The sequence below is a fragment of the Somniosus microcephalus genome, chromosome 20, assembly GCF_052327205.1.
Source record: "Somniosus microcephalus isolate GS21.2 chromosome 20, FLI_Smic_1.0, whole genome shotgun sequence".
NCBI classification, from domain to species: domain Eukaryota; kingdom Metazoa; phylum Chordata; class Chondrichthyes; order Squaliformes; family Somniosidae; genus Somniosus; species Somniosus microcephalus.
The window spans coordinates 49,748,558-49,767,616 of NC_141006.1; the positions used below are offsets into that span (position 1 = coordinate 49,748,558).

Genomic DNA, 19,059 nt, shown 5'->3' on the forward strand with positions numbered 1-19,059 from the left:
AATAGCGCCTGAAGACATGGCGAAGGCCCGTGAACATGCGCAGCGCTTCTCAGAGCGTGATCTGAGTGTGCTGCTTGCTGCTGTGGAGAAGAGGCGCCATGTTTTGTACCCGGACAATGGCAAGAAGGCGACGGTCCGCGTCTACAGGAGAGCCTGGAGGCATGTCGCCAGCAAGCTGTCAGCCAACAGCGACGTCCCCAGGACCGGTGCCCAATGCCGCAAAAAGTTAAATGACCTCACACGCATTGTCAGGGTGAGTACCCTTTCCAATGACCTCCTCATCCTTGCATGTGCACCTCACATTATGGGCAAAGGGACCTGAAAGCTCTAATGGCCAGCCTTCATCCAGCAGCTATGGCACAGGCATGAGCATCAATTGCACATTCTGCACTGAACACACTGGCCAAGCTATTCCACCATGGGAGGCAGTGCACAGCAGATCATGGCGACACACTGGCCAGGCTATTCCACAATGGGAGGCAGTGCACACAAGATCACGGCGACACACTGTACTTAGAGGCCGTCCTTTCTCTTGCAGGCCAAGCTGGCGAATAATCGCAAGAGCCGGACTGCGACCGGGGGAGGACGACCCCATATCCAGCCACTCACCGACCTGCAACATCGCGTGGAGCGCCTCATGGGTGGCCGGGTGATTGGGCCCGTTGCATGTGGAGATGCCGACCCTGTTCTGGGAAGCAATGGTAAGGACATCACCTTTTGCACCTCTCTCGTCCCACTTGCGCATCAGATCTACATCCTTTGCCACTGTCCGACCAATGCGCTGAATGCCACCACTCATGCATCCCGCACTGACGCCCTCTCCTCACTCTAAAGCTACTCTTGTGCCTTCCTGCTTTCAGATGGTCAAGAGGAGGTCCCTCAACTTGCCAGTGACAGACCCTCCGAGGAGGAGCAGGAGGAGGAGCAAGAGGAAGGCGGCCCATCAGGGGAACCCTCAGCCGTGGCCACCCAGGCCAATGTAGGGGACACGTCTTCCCTGGAGGGCAGCGTGGCGGAAGTGTCGAAGGGGAGGGGAGCTCCTGGGACCTGCGTGCTGCAGAAAGGCGGGAGGGGGGTGGAAGCTCGGCGGCCTTCTCCCCAGAGGGGGGGATGCGTCGGAGGGGAGTCCAATTGCTGGGCCCAGCGGCCTCCAGCAACGCAGGAAGGATCGGCCAGCTCGGCGGCCTTCTCCCCAGAGGGAGAGTCCGGCCTCCAGTCAGGAGATGCTCTTCGCCGAGGAGATGGAACGCCTCGAAGACTTGTCCGTGGACTCGGAGCGCCGGCACACGGAGCTCATGGCGGCAGTGGCACGGTTGCCTGAGTCCATCGATTCCCTCTCTCGGAGTGTGGCCGAGTTCGGGCCCTTAGAGGCCACCAGTCAGGCGGAATACCGGGCAGATCTTTCAGCGACTGGCCAGGTGATTAGTGGTGCCGTCCAGTCACTGGCTGCTCTGCTGCGGTCAGTGAACAGGTCAACACGGGCACTCACTGCTGCCACACTCGCTGTGTCAGCCAGGCATCGCCAGGGCACCCAGCGCACTGCAGCAGCACATCGGTCTGTCCCTCGGCAGATTGGTGCGCATGCTGCAGTGCTGGCCCGGGCGAGTGCCAGTGTCTCAGGCGACCAGCGAGCGCCTGCCATCCGCCAGCTTGCCGCCATTCCTCCAGCCGCCACTGCCACTCCCCCAGTGGAGCTGCCAGGAGCTGCTGCAGCGACTGATGCTGGCCAGCCACAGCTGCAGCAATCAACAGCCGGACGCTCGACGCCCAGACCTCGACTAGGCCGACCCCCAAGGGCATCTGCCGTCACGACATGTGCCCCTCAGGAGCCTGCCCCCAGCCTTGCAGCAGCCAATGGCCTTACTTTGAGGCGGAGCAGCAGGGCGGGCAGGGGCCACCCAAAGATGGCCAAGGCATCGCCCTTGTGGGCCAAATAGTCGAATGTGTGGCCATTTGTGTTTGTTTCTTGAGGCCGAGAATTGGATGTTTGTTTTTTGAAGGCCGATGATGTGATGTTTGTTTTGGACGAAGGCCGAGAATGACGGCCATTTTAGTTGCCCTATTTTGTTAATCCTCCCCAGGTTGTGGGAGCGAGTAATGTGTTTGAGTGTTTTTTGGGGGTTTCCTCTGTTTTTGGTTTTCATGTGGGAAGGGCCCAGAGTTTGTACAATAAAGCATTTTATTTATTCACATTGTCCATGTTTGATCTTTGAAGTGTTTGTTGCCTTAACCGGCTGAGGGCTTGCGGAGCGGCTGCAATCATGTTCTTTCATTGGCACAAGCCATTCCCTGACAGGGGGCCTAGAAGTGACGTTCAATAAGCCGACAACGGGCGGCCCTTGGATCTTGTGCGTCCCTCCTGGGCTGGTACTCCTCGTCCTCGTCGTCCTCATGCTCCTCCTGCTCCTCATCCTGAGGTGGTGGTCCAACGTGAGGTGGTAGTGCCTGAGTCCTGCGGATAGCCAGGTTGTGCAGCATGCAGCAAACGACGACGAATTGGGAGACTCGATCCTGCGAATACTGGAGGGCTCCCCCGGAGCGGTCGAGACAGCGGAACCGTTGCTTGAGCACGCCGATTGTTTGTTCTATGAGGCTCCTCGTCGTTTGATGGCTCTCGTTGTATGCCTCTTCAGCAGGGGTCGTGGGCGCGCGGAGCGGGGTCATGAGCCAGGTACACAAAGGATAGCCTTTGTCCCCGATAAGCCATCCTCTTGGGGGAGGCTGTGCCTGGAACATGTCAGCCACAGTTGTCTGTCGCAGGATAAAGGCATCGTGGCTGCTGCCTGGAAAGCGGGCATTGACAGCTAGGATGCGCTGCCTGTGGTCACACACCAGCTGTACATTGAGGGAATGGTAGCCCTTCCGGTTGCGGTAATCCTCGGCATGCTCAAGAGGTGCCCGCAAAGCCACAGTCAATGGCGCCCTGCACCATGGGGAAGCCCGCTATTCTTGCAAACCCCACTGCACGCTGCTGCTGCTTGTCCAGGGTCATGGGGAAGGAGATGAATTGATGTCTCCTTCTGAAAAGGGCTTCGGTCACCTGACGAATGCAGCAATGCACGGCGAACTGGGAGATGTTAGCGATGTCCCCAGTAGCGGATTGGAAGGAGCCGGAGGCATAGAAGTTGAGAGCCACCGTCACCTTCACTGCCACCGACAGAGATGTCCTGCGCATCAGCTGTGGCTGCAGATCTCTCTGAAGCAGCCGGCAGATGTCTGTAACCACCTCCCTTCGGAATCGCAGCCTCCTAACACACATCGCGGCAGACATGGTCAGATAGGAGGTCTGCTGGCGGTATACCCTGCGTGGGTAAGGCCTCAGTTGGCGACGCCTGTTGCCCCCTCTGCGTCTAGTCAGGGCTGCCACTCTCTCACGGCGTCTGTAAGCCCTTCTGGCATAAGGCTGAAATTCAGCGTTGCCACCCAATGCAGCCCCCATTATATGCTGGCAAACACTGAGCTCTGAATGAAGGCTAAGATAATTGGTAAGCTCTGGCCTGAGCCAAAAATACCTGTCCAAGTGTTGGTCCAAACCAGTAAACTCTCCTCCTTGGTCTCTGTCCAAAACACCGTTGCACAAGAGTGAATGCTGCAAAATGGCTGGCCTTTATACTGCTGGGTAAGTGCCCTTTAATTAGCGCTCCCCCCGGCCCGGCTGGCCTGTGTACCGTTCCACTTCACAGTCGCTCGGGACGCCCGGCGCACAATGGGCTGGCGCGAGTGAAGTTCCGGTCTGGGGCGCACAAAGGGCGTTGCACTATTAAATGACGTCATGATCTGCGCGCGCAGCAGGGCGCGTGCTAAGACTTTGCGCCGGCGCTAAATGTGTCCTGAAGTTGGGGAGAGGCGCAGATCGCGCTGCGCCCGGGCGATAAGCGCCTAGCGCTCGAGATCTACTCCCCCTAAGGCGCTAACGGCTGGCGCGCCCAACTGAATTTCTAGGCCATAGGTCCTTAGCTGTATGTAAATACATCTACAATACGTATAAATCTACATATGGGTTATATTAAAAACATTTTTTAAAGGTTATTGGCAAAAGAACCAGAGGCGATATGGGGAAAAATGTTTTATGCAGCGAGTTGTTATGCTTTAGAATGTACGACCTGAAATGGCGGTGGAAGCAGATTCAATAGTAACTTTCAAAAGGGAATTGCATAAATACTTGAAGTGGAAAAATTGATTCTGTGATAATTTCATGCCAAGTTGAAACTATTAGGAAAAATGTCATGGGAACAAAACTACAAAAGCAAAATACTGCGGATGCTGGAAATCTGAAATAAAAACAGAAAATGCTGGAAATACTCAGCAGATCAGGCAGCATCTGTGGAGAGAGAAACAGAGTTAACGTTTCAGGTCGATGACCCTTCGTCAGAACTGGAAAAAGCTGGAGATCGAACAGGTTTTTAAGCAAGTGCAGGGGCAGGGAAGAGAGGAAAGAACAAAAAGGAAGGTCTGTGATAGGATGGAAGGCAGGAGAGATTAAGAGACATTAAGAGATGGTGCAAGGCAAAAGGAGATGGTAATGAGACAAGTTAAGAAACAAAAGATGGCTCTAGATGAAGTGTAAATGACAGAATGAAAGACAGCTACCATGTGGGAGAAGAAGAAAAAAATAATATAAATAAAAAATAAATGGAAAAAAAAAATAGGGGCAGAGGTTATGGTCTGAAATTGTTGAATTTTATGTTGGGTCCAGAGGGCTGTAAAGTGCCTAATCAAAAGATGAGGTGCTGTTCCTCGAGCTTACGTTGAGCTTCAGTGGAACAATGCAAGAGGCCGAGGACGGTGAGGTCTGAGTGGGAGTGGAGCGGAGAATTAAAGTGACAGGCAACCGGAAGCTCGGGGTACCCCTTACGGACTGAACGGAGGTGTTACACAAAGCGGTCACCCAATCTGTGTTTGGTCTCCGCAATGTAGAGGAGACCGCATCGTGAGCAGTGAATACAGTACACTAAATTGCAAGAAGTACAAGTAAATCGCTGTTTCACCTGGAAGGAGTGTTTGGGGCCCTGGACAGTGGGAAGGGAGGAGATAAAAGGACATGTGTTGCATCTCCTGCGCTTGCACGGGAAGGTGCCGGGCAAAGGGGAAGGGGCGTTGGGGGTGATAGAGGAGTGGACGAGGGTGTCGCGGAGGGAGCGGTCCCTTCGGAATGCTGAAAGGGGAGGTGAGGGGAAGATGTGTTTGGTGGTGGGATCACACTGGAGGTGGTGGAAATGGCGGAGGATGATCCATTGAATGTGGAGGCTGGTGAGGTGGGGTGAAAGGTGAGGACAAGGGGAACCCTATCATGGTTCCGGGAGGGAGGGGAAGGGGTGAGAGCAGAAGTGCGGGAAATAGAACGGACATGGTCAAGGGCCGTATCAACCACAGTAGAGGGGAATCCTCGGTTGAGGAAAAAGGAAGACATGTCGGAAGCACTGGTATGGAAGGTGGCATCGTCAGAGCAGATGCGGCAGAGATGGAGAAACTGGGAGAATGGAATAGAGTCCTTACAGGAAGCGGGGTGGGAGGAAGTGTAGTCCAGGTAGCTGTGGGAGTCAGTGGGCTTGTAGTGAATGTTTGTCAATAGCCTATCCCCAGAGATGGAGACAGAGAAGTCGAGGAAGGGAAGGGAAGAGTCGGAGATGGACCATGTGAAGGTGAGGGAAGGGTGGAAATTGGAAGCAAAGTGAATGAAATTTTCTAGTTCAGGGCGAGAGCAGGAAACAGCACCGATACAGTCATCAATGTACCGGAAAAAGAGGTGAGGGAGGGGACCTGAGTAGGGACAAAATTCCCTGGTTAAAGAAGTAGGTAAACTGACTGTAACAGGGCAACTTTAACACCTCCAGAAATGGGACAATCTGCACTGGTGGATAACAAGTGCATTGGGCAAATGTGACCTGTCAGCAAGCAGAACAGTCAGGTAGGATAATTTAGCAGCTCCAGCCAGTAAAACAGAATGCTGTAATGACTTTTATTGTCAACATGCTGTAGAATGCCAGCCTTCTGTTGAAGCCTTTGATGATGCCAATGATCAGTGCATCCTGGCACCACAAGAGATTATCAATCACTCTATGTATACTTAGTTAAAACTATCAGGGGTATTACCCAACATTCATAAGTTTGTTGCTGGCATACCCTTTGATGACAAAAGCCTTTCTGTGGAATATGCTAAAAGATCTTCTTTCTAAATAACAGCAAATTGGCAAGCAGTGTTCAGAATTCCTGACTGCATAAAATAGTTCTACTGTCTCAGGAGGAATTAAATGGCAATAACTGTTTTATTGCATGTTTTCTTTTGCTTAAGAAATCCAAGCAGAGTCAGGTTCTCAGACCAAGGGTAAAGATGGGCCTGTCAGCCTATCAGTTGGACAAATGAAGCCATGGAGGTACCGGGGGTGAAATTGGTCTTCGGAAGTAATGCAAAACAGGCTCATAGCGAATGGGCAGCCCGTTTTACACTGCACCACTGAAGCCAATGTCAAAGAAAATCAGACACAGTGTAAAATGGGCTGCCCAATTGCTATGAACCCATTTAATGCTACTGGCGCAGATCAATTTGACCTCCCATCATCTCCCCAGTCAGTGGGAAGGAGCCACCATAGGTAACTGTTGATAGAAACAATTGTGTAAAGGCTGCCTGCCAATACAAAATGAACAGAGGCAATTAAATTGGCCCTGATTTGAACACCAGGCCAGTGTAAGTTAGAAACTCACTCACTGCTTCAGAAGACAGGCCAGGGGTATTTTAACTCCTGGGTCTGATTTAAATACCACCGACCGACTTCCTACCCATTCCGGGTGGGAAGTGGCAGAAAATCGCATGGCCCATGGCCGCTTGCTGAGACCAGGCACGTGGCAGGATTGGCTGCCTTGGCCGTCCTGTGCATGTCTCGTGATCAGGAAGGTTGGAGCAGGGGTGGGGGCGGGTGGGGGGGGAAGGCCGAGTCTATAGCAGGGGACACCAAAGCCTTCCTGTGGGGCCCGGAAGTACACTTTACTTTCCACAAAAAAGTAATTAAAAAAAACTTATCGTTTTGAAACTCTTCTGGCCCCGATCCCCTTCGCTAATTTGGCCTGGTGGGAAACGCACTGCGACTTGGCACTCAGGATCTCAAGCTAAGAGTGCAGTCGGGTCCCGATGACGTCAACATGCATATGTAAAAAAAGGACCCAGCCAGCTTTAGATGGGTGTCCTTATCTCTGCTCAGGTTAAAATCCCAAACGGTCAGCTCCCAGCGGCTCCAGGACGGGTAAATAACCGTGGCAATTTTAACTGCCCACCTGCCCGGTTTCCGCTTGGCAGATTGGGTTAAAATCACCCCACAATCTAAGTGTAAGTATGCCTACATCAACCACCATCAGAAGTAATGCTATTTTTCATTCAGGATTGAAACTTGATAACAACTTAAGAGCATCTTGAAGGCAGACTTAATGTTTACAATAGTTATTACTTGGGCAAACATTCAACAAGGGGCACTTCAAGAGACCTGCAAGGGTAAACTGGAGCAATCTGCATGTCTTCAGCAGGCAGTACTGTTTAATTATCTGTACAGAAAAAGCATTCACTTTGGCAGAGCTATGGATGCATTCTTTCTTTGCTCTGTGATAATATAACACTGGAAAGGGATGATGTAGTTGAAGAGTTAAAGACAGAATCTATTTCGTTAGAATTCAAGAACAATAGAGGAGCTATTACGCTACTGGGTGTATACTGTAGACCACCAAATATTAGGAAGGAGATAGAGGAGCAAATTTGCCGGCAAATTACAGAAAGATGCAAGAACTACAGAGTAGTGATAATAGGGGACTTCAATTATCCTAATATAGACTGGGATAGTAACAACATAAAGGGCGAAGGGGGGGGAGGAATTCCTGAAATGTGTACAAGAGAACTTTCTTGCTCAGTGTGTTTTCAGCCCAGTGAGGAAGGAAGCAGTGCTGGATCTAGTTCTGGGGAACGAAGTGGGGCAAGTGGAGCATGTTTCAGTGGGAGAGCATTTGGGAAACAGTGATCATAACATCGTGTTTAGATTAGTTATGGAAAAGGACAAGGTACACTCAAGCGTAAAAATACTTAACTGGAGGAGGGCTAAATTCAGTGAGTTGAAAAGGGATCTGGCCCAGGTGGATTGGAATCAAAAATTGATCGGCAAGACAGTAATTGAACAATGGGAGGCCTTCAAAGAGGAGATGGTTCGGGTACAGAGCAGACACATTCCCACGAGGGGGAAAAGGAAGCTAGAGCTCCCTGGATGACTAAAGATATAGAGGTTAAAATGAGACAAATGTAAGATTTCATAATAAAGTAGAGAACCAACCTGAATATAGAAAGTACAGAGGAGACCTAACAAAGGGAATGAGGGGCAAAGAGAGAGTATGAGAATAGATTAGCGGCTAACATAAAAGGAAATCCAAAAGTCTTTTATAAACACATAAATAGTAAATGGGTTGTCAAAGGAAGGGTGGGGCCAATTCGGGACCAAAAATGAGATCTTGTTGTGGAGGCAGAGGGCATGGCTGAGCTACTAAATGAGCACTTTGCATCTGTCTTCACTAAAGAAGAGGATGCTGCCAATGTAGCAGTAAAGGAGGAGGTAGTAGCGATATTGGATACGATAAAAACGTAAAAGGTTGGCAGTCCTCAAAGTAGAAAAGTCACCTGGTCTGGATGGGATGCATCCTAAGTTACTGAGGGAAGTAAGGGCGGAAATTCCGGAGCCTCTAGCCACAATCTTCCAATCCTCCTTGGATATGGGTGTGGCCCCGGAGGACTGGAGGATTTCAAATATTACACCCCTGTTTAAAAAAGGAGAGGGATAAACACGGCAACTACAGGTCAGTCAGCCTAACGTCTGTGGCGGTGGGGAACTTTTAGAGACAATAATCCGGGACAAAATTAATTGGCATTTGGGAAAGTATGGGCTAATAAATGAAAGTCAGCTCGGATTTTTTAAAGGCAAATTGTGTTTGACGAACTTGATCGAGTTCTTTGATCCCACTAGTTCGCCCATTATTCAAGATACTTAGAAGGCCAACAACACAAAAGCCACTGTGATAAGGAGTGCTACAATTCCTTAAGAAATGTGTGGAACAGACACTCTGAGGTAATCCCCTATGTTGCTATCCAATGCATCATTAATAAAGACATTGGATAGGATGGGTGACAATGGACAACTCACTTCTCTTAGTTAGGTTTGGTGAATCTTTCACATATCCCAGATAAAGTCTAAGATTTGATTACATACTCCATAGCTTCCAGCTTTTCCATGAGGGTTGATTGTTGCTTTGTGAAAATACAGAAAGCCTGTACAATCAATCACAGAGCAACCCATTGCATAGGCAATGGCTCCAAATTAAAAATTGAAAAGATTATTTCTACACTTTCACCAGTAGCTTGGAGACCTCGGGCAGCACTCGGCAGGCCGCTGAGACTACCACAGCAAAGCTTCACTCCCACAGTTAGTTGAGGCCAGGGAGTGCACCAAAAATATTTAAATGACCCTGAGGCTGGAAGATCGATCAGAATCAATGGCTCATGTTTGTGGAGGGCAGAACTCCTGCCGTGCTGAAGATACTGCACTGCAGAAACTCGCCAAGGCTTCTTCGGCAGCACCTCCCAAACCCGCGACCTCTATCATCTAGCAGGACAAGGGCAGCAGGCGCATGGGAACACCACCACTTCCAAGTTCCCCTCCGGGTCACACACCATCCTGACTTGGAAGTATATCGGCGATCTTTCATTGTTGCTGGGTCAAAATCCTGGAACTCCCTCCCTAACAGCACTGTGGGAGTACCTTCACCACCACACGGACTGCAGCGGTTCAGGAAGGTGGCTCGCTACCACCTTCTCAAGGGCAATTAGGGATAGGCAATAAATGCTAGCCTTGCCAGCGACACCCACATCCCATGAATGAATTTTAAAAAATGCCCCAATTCTACAAAAAATGGAAGATTTGAGCCAGAATGTTCATTTTTGAGGATAGTGGGTGAAGGATAGGCTTTTAAGGAGGGAAGTGATGATGGTGGTTTTAAAAGGAGTGGGAATAATATCTACAGAAAGGGAGAGGTCAACAAGCATGGGGCTGTGAAAGGAAAATTGGTTGGTCAGAAGCTAGTTGGAAGTGGGTCGAGGGAACAGGTGGCATGTTTCATGGAAGAAATCAATCGAATGAGGCCTGCGATGGAGACGAGGAGAAACTAAGCAGTAGGCTTGGAGGGGATGGGGGGTGCTGGTGGGGTGTTAAGGGGAACAAGGGTGCAATAGAGGAGAAGTCACAGGAGGCAGAAATAGCTGAGCAGATGGCCTGGGTTTTGTGTACAGAATGAGGTCTGATGGAATTGATCCCTACCATAGTGGCTATTCAATCCATTACCACCAGTGATGGTAACTGGAAAGAATGACCCTGTCAATTCATGGATATTTGTTCTTTATTTTAGAATTGACCTGAAAATGGAATATTCTTGACCTCTACTGATCAAGCATAGAGCGTATTTTGTACACTCGGAGATACTACAAGCTGCTCTAGATCATATCAGCTAGTCTTATGATTCTATTAAAGCTTTTATTGGAGTTCATGTTATTCATTGAATCCTGCAGCGAGTTTTATTGATTGAACTGTAAAAATTAGTGCAAAATATCATCTTCGAGGCATTTTCATTAAACTTACATGTAGGTTAGATTGCAAAAAGATTAATGGTGCAGTCACATCAACATTAAGGGGTAGACATTGGGTCTGCCTCGTTCAGGATTCTTTTGCAGCCAACACACACGACAACAAAAAGTAAGTGTTACATTACTTTGGGGAAACCGCCTTCCTGTGGAGCCAGGAGAAGCAGGAGTGCTCCCGATTTCACAGTCTTCACAATCGGCCTAATACAGGCCTAGACAGGGGGAGAGCGATAAAGAGAGAGAGTATCTGGCAACGCCAGAAGCGCATGTACGCCTACTGGTAGAAGCCAGTACTGTAATAAAATAAAAGAGTTTTTTTTGTTCAAATATATGGCACAGCGAAACCAATTCATATGCAACTCAGGACAAAATCGCATTCAAACAAAAGTTGCTTGGCTGTACATCCAATTCTGACATGAGTAAATTCCTGATAAATGCAAATTGTTACAAATTCACAATTTTGCTTCTTAAGTAGACACTAATTGCATTCAGCCTTGTTATCTGTTGACATGTTTTCTCTGCCTGTGTATACGGGATTTAAACGTTCTTAGATTTATAGCAGCCAGTGATTCCTCCTACCTTGCTGCGGAGTAGCCCTCCTGTTGGGTGCTCTGGTGTGCTGTACTCTGAAGAACTCTTGGCTTTGTCCTTATTATTGTTAGGTTCATTGTCTTTGATAATATCATATTGCCTACAAAATAAGGCTATCACACCTAGCAGACAACAGAAAAGGAGAAATTATCAATCAGTTCATATGAATAACAAAACCATGCTGGGATAACCCCTGTAGGAGAAGCCAAAGGAGCCACAGTCCACTTCCTATTCATTGAGCATGGCAGCAGAATTCCTTAGCATTTATTTATCACGTCAATTAGTCCGTGAATAGCCAGAAGGTTGTGGGTTCAAGTCCCACTCCAGGGACCTGAGCACAAAATCTAGGCTGACACTCCAGTGCCGTGCTGAGGGAGTGCCGCACTGTCGGAGGGGCAGTACTGAGGGAGTGCTGCACTGTCGGAGGTGCCGTCTTTCGGATGAGACGTTAAACCGAGGCCCCGTCCCATAGCACTATTTCAGGGAAGAGCAGAGGAGTTCTCCCTCATATCCTGGCCCAGAATTACCCCTCAACCCACATCACTAGAAAACAGATTATCTGGACCTTATGTGGGAGCTTGCTGTGCACAAATTGGCTGCCGCGTTTCCTACATTACAACAGTGACTACACTTCAAAAGTACTTCATTGGCTGTAAAGCGCTTTGGGACATCCTGAGGCCATGAAATGCAAGATCTTTCTTTCTTTGTCTTTGATATCTGTATGTCTTTTAAATTCTACTGTTTGCAATAGAAACGCCATTGTTTGCTTTGTAATGGTGCAACTTAACTGAGGTGATGTGGCTCTTTTAAATGTTCTGCAGCTAGCAGTTGAATAGCCATACAAAAATAAAATTGTATTTGCATGTTCTTCGTAAAGTTGCAGAAATGTTTTCCTCAGTTTCCCTAAGCTCTGGTGCATTCCATTGTAAAGTGAAACCTGTCCATAGATTTCTGATAACCTACTTCATATTAATCAGTAAGATATAAGAAAGTTGGAATTACATCATTCGGTCCATATACTCTAATTTTTATATATGTGACAAATAATGTAATTTCTGACTTTATATCTTTTTTTAATAGCTAGATTGGAGGCTGTTCTCTCTTCACTAAGTTTCAAATGGGATGACAGGAGACGGTGGGGGTAATTGTCCCCCTCCCCCCTACCCTTTAACTCATTACTTCTGGCTTGAATCCACGGCGGAGCCCCTGGATTTCCCGCCTGGATTGACCGGCGAGCTGCCTGTGAGCGCTGTTTTAGTATTATGGATATGAGGGCCAACCATGATAGAAGTGGTCATCTGAACAATGCCCCCCAGTCAGTCTGTTAGTAATGGGACAATGGCTTGTCTTTGTAAATCAGTTTGACAGACGGAGATATATCAATATAGCTGTTCGTGGCTCAGATAATTTAGCAGCCATGTATTTGTACATTAAAAGGGATACCCAACCATGGTGTCGTATTTATACAAAACAAGTTGCGTTGGAATGAATTTATTATCATGGTCGAAAAGGACACAGAACTAATGTATTCATCACAGGGCCGTTGTATAAAGCGAAGTAGTTTACCACCGAGACGGTGGATTGACTTATAAGAGGATGAGAATTTTGAATTCAGTTTGTTTGGGTCACTTGAAGGTTGGTGAAGACAGGGTTGATGGGGAGCAGAATAGGATATGGGTGGCAGAGATTTGGACAAATTGAAGTTAAGGTGCATCATGGGAGACTGACAAGGAGAACATTTCAGAAGTGCAATTTAGAGGAGACAAAGGAAGAGAGAAAGGCTTTGGCACAGGGGAGGGAGTAGGAATGAGGCGGGAAATGTGGATGGTGAATTATGTAGTCTTAGTGACGGGAAGGTATGGAGTAGGGTTAACAGTGGGGTCTTGTAACCGTCTAATAATTATAAGTGGTGCAATTGGCTACACATAAAGAACGTGTTAATTGTTGGGTTTATGCAGGGCTCAACCCTAGCTGATAAAGGGTTGTAAACATATAACCTACATGACTGGACAATAAAAGCTTATTAAATATTGAATGAAGTGATTTGTAACATTGTTTGTGATATTCCCTAAGTGCTCAACAATGCTTCCTTTGAATTTGAAATGAAAAAAAACACACATCCTCTCACATTGCCAGACTGAATAGCAGGCTAAACAAAAACAATTTAATATTTCCTCAAATTCCAAGAGGAAAACAGATGTAGAGCAAACACCCACCTGCCCACATGACTAGAACAACCACAATAATGATCATCTCGCCCGTCCTTAGTTGTGTATAATGTCGCTGCATCATCTCTGCTGTCACCTCATCTGTAAGACAGAGATCAAACAGCTAAGTGAGTGACAGAGACATCAGATAAAATTGGGAGTCAATTAATAAAACCATCTAACTACTGAAAAAACATCCAACATCTTACCCTGGGATTTATTGGAATGACTGAAGTTACTGTTTACATCAAGGAGCATGAAGAATCTTTGAAAACACTCATTACATTGCATAATGAGTACAGGAAAATTACTTATTGAAAATTTTTAATGCTGAATATTGGCTGTAGGATGATAGAGATGTAAAGATATACTGAAGACATTACACATACAAGGAGAAAGATTTATTCTGTGCAGTAAGTGTCGCAAATTTGGTAAAATGTGTACTTTGTAAACAGGTTGATGATTTTACTATATTTAGCAGATGCAGCCTGTGGCTAGTGCTACATCAGATTTCTCTCCCAATTTCTTCCCCTCCCTGCCGCCTCTCTGTTGTCCTTCACCATCTGCTTCCTTTTCCCTAAGAATATCTGCTCCCAAGTTCATCTCCATCCTTCACAGAGAGATTGAGGAAACAATACTGGGGCCAAGTTGCCTGCAACGTGAAACTTGTCTCTTCTGAATTTAGAGAGAGAAAGCAGGGAAATGATGAGGATTTCAGTAAGGCATAATAGAAGCAACAGGGCAGAAGAACAGAGGGGAGGGAATGGGAAGTTAGGGCCATATTTTGTTCTGTTTGATCATTTTAATGCAAATTTAGATGCGTGCAAACAATGGTGAAATGTGTGTCAGTGGACTGTTTAATGCTGCTCTGAAGATTTAAATAAAAGATTTTGACATGTTACTCCTTTGTTAAAGGCCAATTAGGAGGGTGATAATTTAAATGAGGATATTTAATTCCAGTCATTCCTGGCATTGGAGCGTAGTTTCTTCGGGGGGAAAATTTGGTACCATATCGCCTCCCATTAGCGCCAGCAGATGGCGGTAATGGGGTGCTGATGTAGTAGCACTGGGGCGAGGTGAATCTAGCGCCACACGGCAAATCTACCACCCCCCCCATTGCGCCACCTGTACGAGGTACCGCTGGGGACTTCAACACCAGGCAGATCGTGACATCAGTGAGTGTGCAATGCTCACTGGCCGCCCGATCTGGAAAATTCATTGTTACCACTTACCTTAGCGCTTAGACCAGACAGCGACAGGGAGAGCTGGTGTTGCAGCTCCAGGAAGCCGGCTCCAGTGACATTATTTAAAGGCATCAGCATTAATCACTCGTAGCTGTCAGGGCAGGTTAGTTTCAGTGGTTTCTTGTCCGTTTCACCAACTGAACAATTTCTATGAGTAATTTCAAGCTTCTTTTGTATCAGCAGTCTTCTGGCAGCTACAAAGTAGCTACATTTATTGGTCATAGATTCAAACTGCTACACTTGGCAACATTAATGGGGGCTGTACTGGCCACCTCGCCCTCCATGATCTATGGTGGAGGGAGTGTAGGCAGCGAAAAATACCGGAACATGTGCGCAGAGGGATGAAGAGGGACAGCAGGGCTCTCACCAGGAGGCCTTAACCTCCAAGGGTATTCCGAGAGCACTTCTCCTACCTTCAATTAAGCGAGGAGCAGTGTATTAGACGGCTTCGCATCACCAAGTGGTGGTCACAGAACTCTGCCATCACCTCCAAACAAACCTCCAGCCTCACACCAGGATGACTTAAACCCCAGATCCCTTTTGCTCACCACATACCCATCATACCATCACTGTGTCATGCCATATCACAGTGTTCTCCTGGGTGCAAAGGTGAAATGAGAGATACCACAAAATATTACAAACTCCATTAACGAATGTATGCATAAACATATCAAATTAATTCTAATAACTAATGACCCTTGTGCCTGCCGTAGTTGAATAGCTGTCATTGTGTGCAAGGTGTGAGATATGGGTGTGAGTGTTGGTAGGTAGAGATTGTTGGTGGGTGAGTGCTGGGGGGGGGGGGTGGTGCTTTAGGCAGTGTGTGAAGCTTGTGGTACAGATGGTGGTATATAGCATTTGTTGAAGCATTCAATCACCCTGACCACCTGACTGAGGTGGACCTGCTTCAGTCCTCCGGGTCCTTCACTTTGTTGTGCGTCTCCTTGCTGAGGTAGCTGCACAGCCAGCAATGCTGAGAATGAGGTGCTGCAGTATCAATGTACTCCCCTTTAAGTACTGGGAAAAGCCTGCAATGAGTTGAGATTAGACTGCACGCGATATTGGTCCACCCTTTAAGTGCAACGCCTATGAGCTAGGCCATTAAGACTTGAATTAGCACTCCAATCATTTCTTCGAGCAGTGAGAATGAATTTTGTGTGCAGTCTAAAGCATTAGCGCCTGTCGCTAATTCTCAAACTTTTCTAATGATACCGCCCCTTCCTGGGCTATAATGAATTTCCAGCCTTTAGTTTTTACTTAGCTCAGTGTGGTGCCAGGAGGAGCAACAGCAATACTGCGGGCCGCTGTCGACCCACCCTTCTCCCGTTTGTCCCTTCCCCCACATCTAGGGCTTGCCTGCATCCGGCTTGGCATTCGTGCCAGCTGATTTTGAGAAGGCCTCAACCAACTAACTGTATCGGGTCGTCTGCCCGCCATTTTTATGGAAATGAGTTTCGAGGCACAATTTGGAAGGGGGCTTTGTGCATTCATCTTCAGGCGTCTGCTCGGGTCGCACAGCCCACTTTGCTTCAGTTCCCGGTGTAAAGCCAATTACTCGGCCTTGGTCTTGACTCTGGTGCAAAGCCATGGAGAATGACTAGTATATCAAAACTCTTGTGCTTCCAGTCTACAAAGTCTTAGGCCTCGATATTAACCCCATCCATGACAGATGGAAATCTGTTCCTTCCCTGTAAATATCATGGCCCTTTGTGCAAAGCCATGGTGGATCAACCAGTAATTTTATAAACTAAAGTGGATTGGACATGTTAATCATGTAATCTAATCTAACATCACTCTGTAGGTTACAGTATATTTCATGTTCAAATGATCAACATTCTTAATAAATATATATTATAGATGTTTGAGTAGCAATGCTTCATTATCTTTGTTCTGCCAAGTGATAAATAACCTGGGTTTGCAACTATTGTGGGACAGTGTGAATTAAATGAATGCATCAGTGACCCAAACCATGTTTAATATTCAACAGACATTACTTATCTAAAAAGTTGCCCTACAATGGGATGAACACAGCGATGGTGACTTGCCCTCTAATTTCCCCTCTCTCGCTTTGTAGACGTGCCCAAGGTCTGCTTGGTGCATCAGCATGGCCGAGTGAGGAAACATTTTGACTCAGAGATGAGCCTTCTCTTGCTATCTGCAAGGTTTTAGATACATTAGTGGATTCATGGGCATGTAATAGCCCTCTACTTTGCATAAGCAATCCTGTGTGATGAGGCATAACCTTGATAATAATCTGATTTATATGTGAGCATCAATTTAGTTGAGTTCTTACAGAGAGCAGTAAAACTAAAATGAAGCAATCAGAAAAAATGAATTTATAAATGACCTGCACTGCTCACCGCACTAATGTGCTGTATGATGCAATGAGAAAAGTAAGAATTGTCTCCAACAAAACAAATATTCACTGGAAAAGTACTGACGGAAGTGTAGCACAATCCATTATACAGTGCTAATGTGCTTGTATGCACCCAACAAGAAAATATTTGAAGATTTTCATTAGGTCAAAAAAGTGCAGTATATGCTTCCTATGATGGCTTGACCTTGATTTTTGATAACCTAAGTGAGACCACTTCCAGTGATGTTGCACTGATTTTTCACTGAGGCGCTGAAAGGAGTTATTGAAGGTCATCAGGTTGAAATAGCACTGTGATATTAGTAACAGCTGCACTAACACATTTGTGTGATATTCTTTTATATTTTAACAAAGACATAAAATAAGGTAGTGCCTGTCTTAAAATAGCAGACTGAGGAATTTCAAGTGGACCTGCCAGGAATGTTGTTACCTCTAAGACAGTGGAACAGCAACACGAGAGCTGTGAACACTTAAGGTAGGTTGCTATTTTATACCATGAATGCAAGAACCGCTGCAGTATTCTATAACAAGTCAGCGGCAAAGCTTCACACACTGCTCCTCTTGAAAATTCTTCTAGCCTTTTGCACTGTCAGGAACCACCAGGGTCAATGTTGTGAGATATTTCAGCTTGCTTATGACAGCTAACAAACCAAAAACATGTGTGAAGTGTCTTCAGCATTGCAGCAATTCTACCAGAGCTTAACAAATGCGTTGCACAGACAAAATATTTAGTTTGCAAGCAGAGGTTAAAGCAGTCTGGGACACTGTTCCACTTCTTGGCTCACTGCTACTTACACTGGATTTGTTAAATGGTCTTTGTTTTCCTTAGGCCTTTCACAATCTTGCCTGCTTAGTAAAATCTTCAAATATGCCTTCTGAGGATGCTTCAGTTTTCAATCCAGAGTTCTTTCATTTGTGGATCTCCAAACCTGCTTTCCCCTCCCCTGGTTCATTAGTGGATTGGTTTTGCCACTATCCCTGGCTGCTAGCCTCACTTCTGTTGCTCTCCCTGGTAACTGGATTCACTGAAGTCTTCAGTGCGAGAGGAATACTCTTGCTGTTTTGTGCACAAGACTAAGGTTCAATAAATGGCGGTACTATGTAGAATAATACTCCACTTAAAAAATGGCCCATTTCAGAATGACTCAGGATCAATTAACTTGTTTAAACTGCAATAAGCAACTGTTTCCCTAAATATATTTATCTAGGAATCTTAATCTAGCAAACAAATCTGTAATAATGCAATAACAACTGTCTATTTCTGCTCAAAATATGAATAAATTAATGTAAAATTGCAAGACTAAACACACAGAAGCTTGTATTTGATAATATGTGTAAAATATCTCATGGTACTCTGTAGAAGAGCAGGGGAGTCCTGGCCAATATTTGTCTCTCAACCTACACCTAAAACAAATGATCTGGCCATTTATCTCATTGCTGTTTGAAGGACATTGCTGTGCGTAAATTTCCCTACATAACCACGGTGACTACACTTCAAAAATACTTAACTGGCTGTGAAGTGCTTTGGGATGTCCTGAGCTTATGAAGGGTCTATATAAATGCAAGTTCTTTCTTTCTTAAAATACTCTAACCACACTCAACTATTCAGTCCTGTCCTACAACATCTGAATTTTCTTTACATTACAAAATGTTGAATATTAATTAATGGCCCTTTGCTTTATATAAATAATGTACATTTGTAATCTCTACTATGTGTCTGATCTATGTAAAGTTCATTTAGGCATTGCTTTAAAAAACTTTGCCTTCTCTTTCTACCCTTCTCCTTCCTTTTCTGAAGATGGTGATTACTGCCTTCAGCTCTAGGGTGCCTCGTACAACAACAACTTGCATTTATATAGCACCTTTAACGTAGCAAAATGTCCCAAGGAGCTTCACAGGAGCCTTATCAGACAAAATTGACACCGAGCCACATAAAGAGATATTAGGTCTGATGACCAAAAGCTTGTTCAAAGAGATAGGTTTTTA

At 46.4% G+C, this 19,059-nt stretch overlaps 1 protein-coding gene across 1 annotated transcript in view; it reads right to left on the bottom strand.

Annotated features, from left to right (window-relative positions):
• fndc5a (fibronectin type III domain containing 5a) overlaps positions 1 to 19,059 on the bottom strand; it is a 185,056-nt gene that overhangs the window by 30,747 nt on the left and 135,250 nt on the right. The window contains exons 4-5 of the mRNA XM_085963179.1: positions 13,465 to 13,557; positions 11,237 to 11,370 (exon numbers count right to left, since the gene is read on the bottom strand). Of these exons, the coding sequence (XP_085819305.1) occupies positions 11,237 to 11,370; positions 13,465 to 13,557 (227 nt within the window). The remainder of the gene's footprint in view (positions 1 to 11,236; positions 11,371 to 13,464; positions 13,558 to 19,059) is intronic.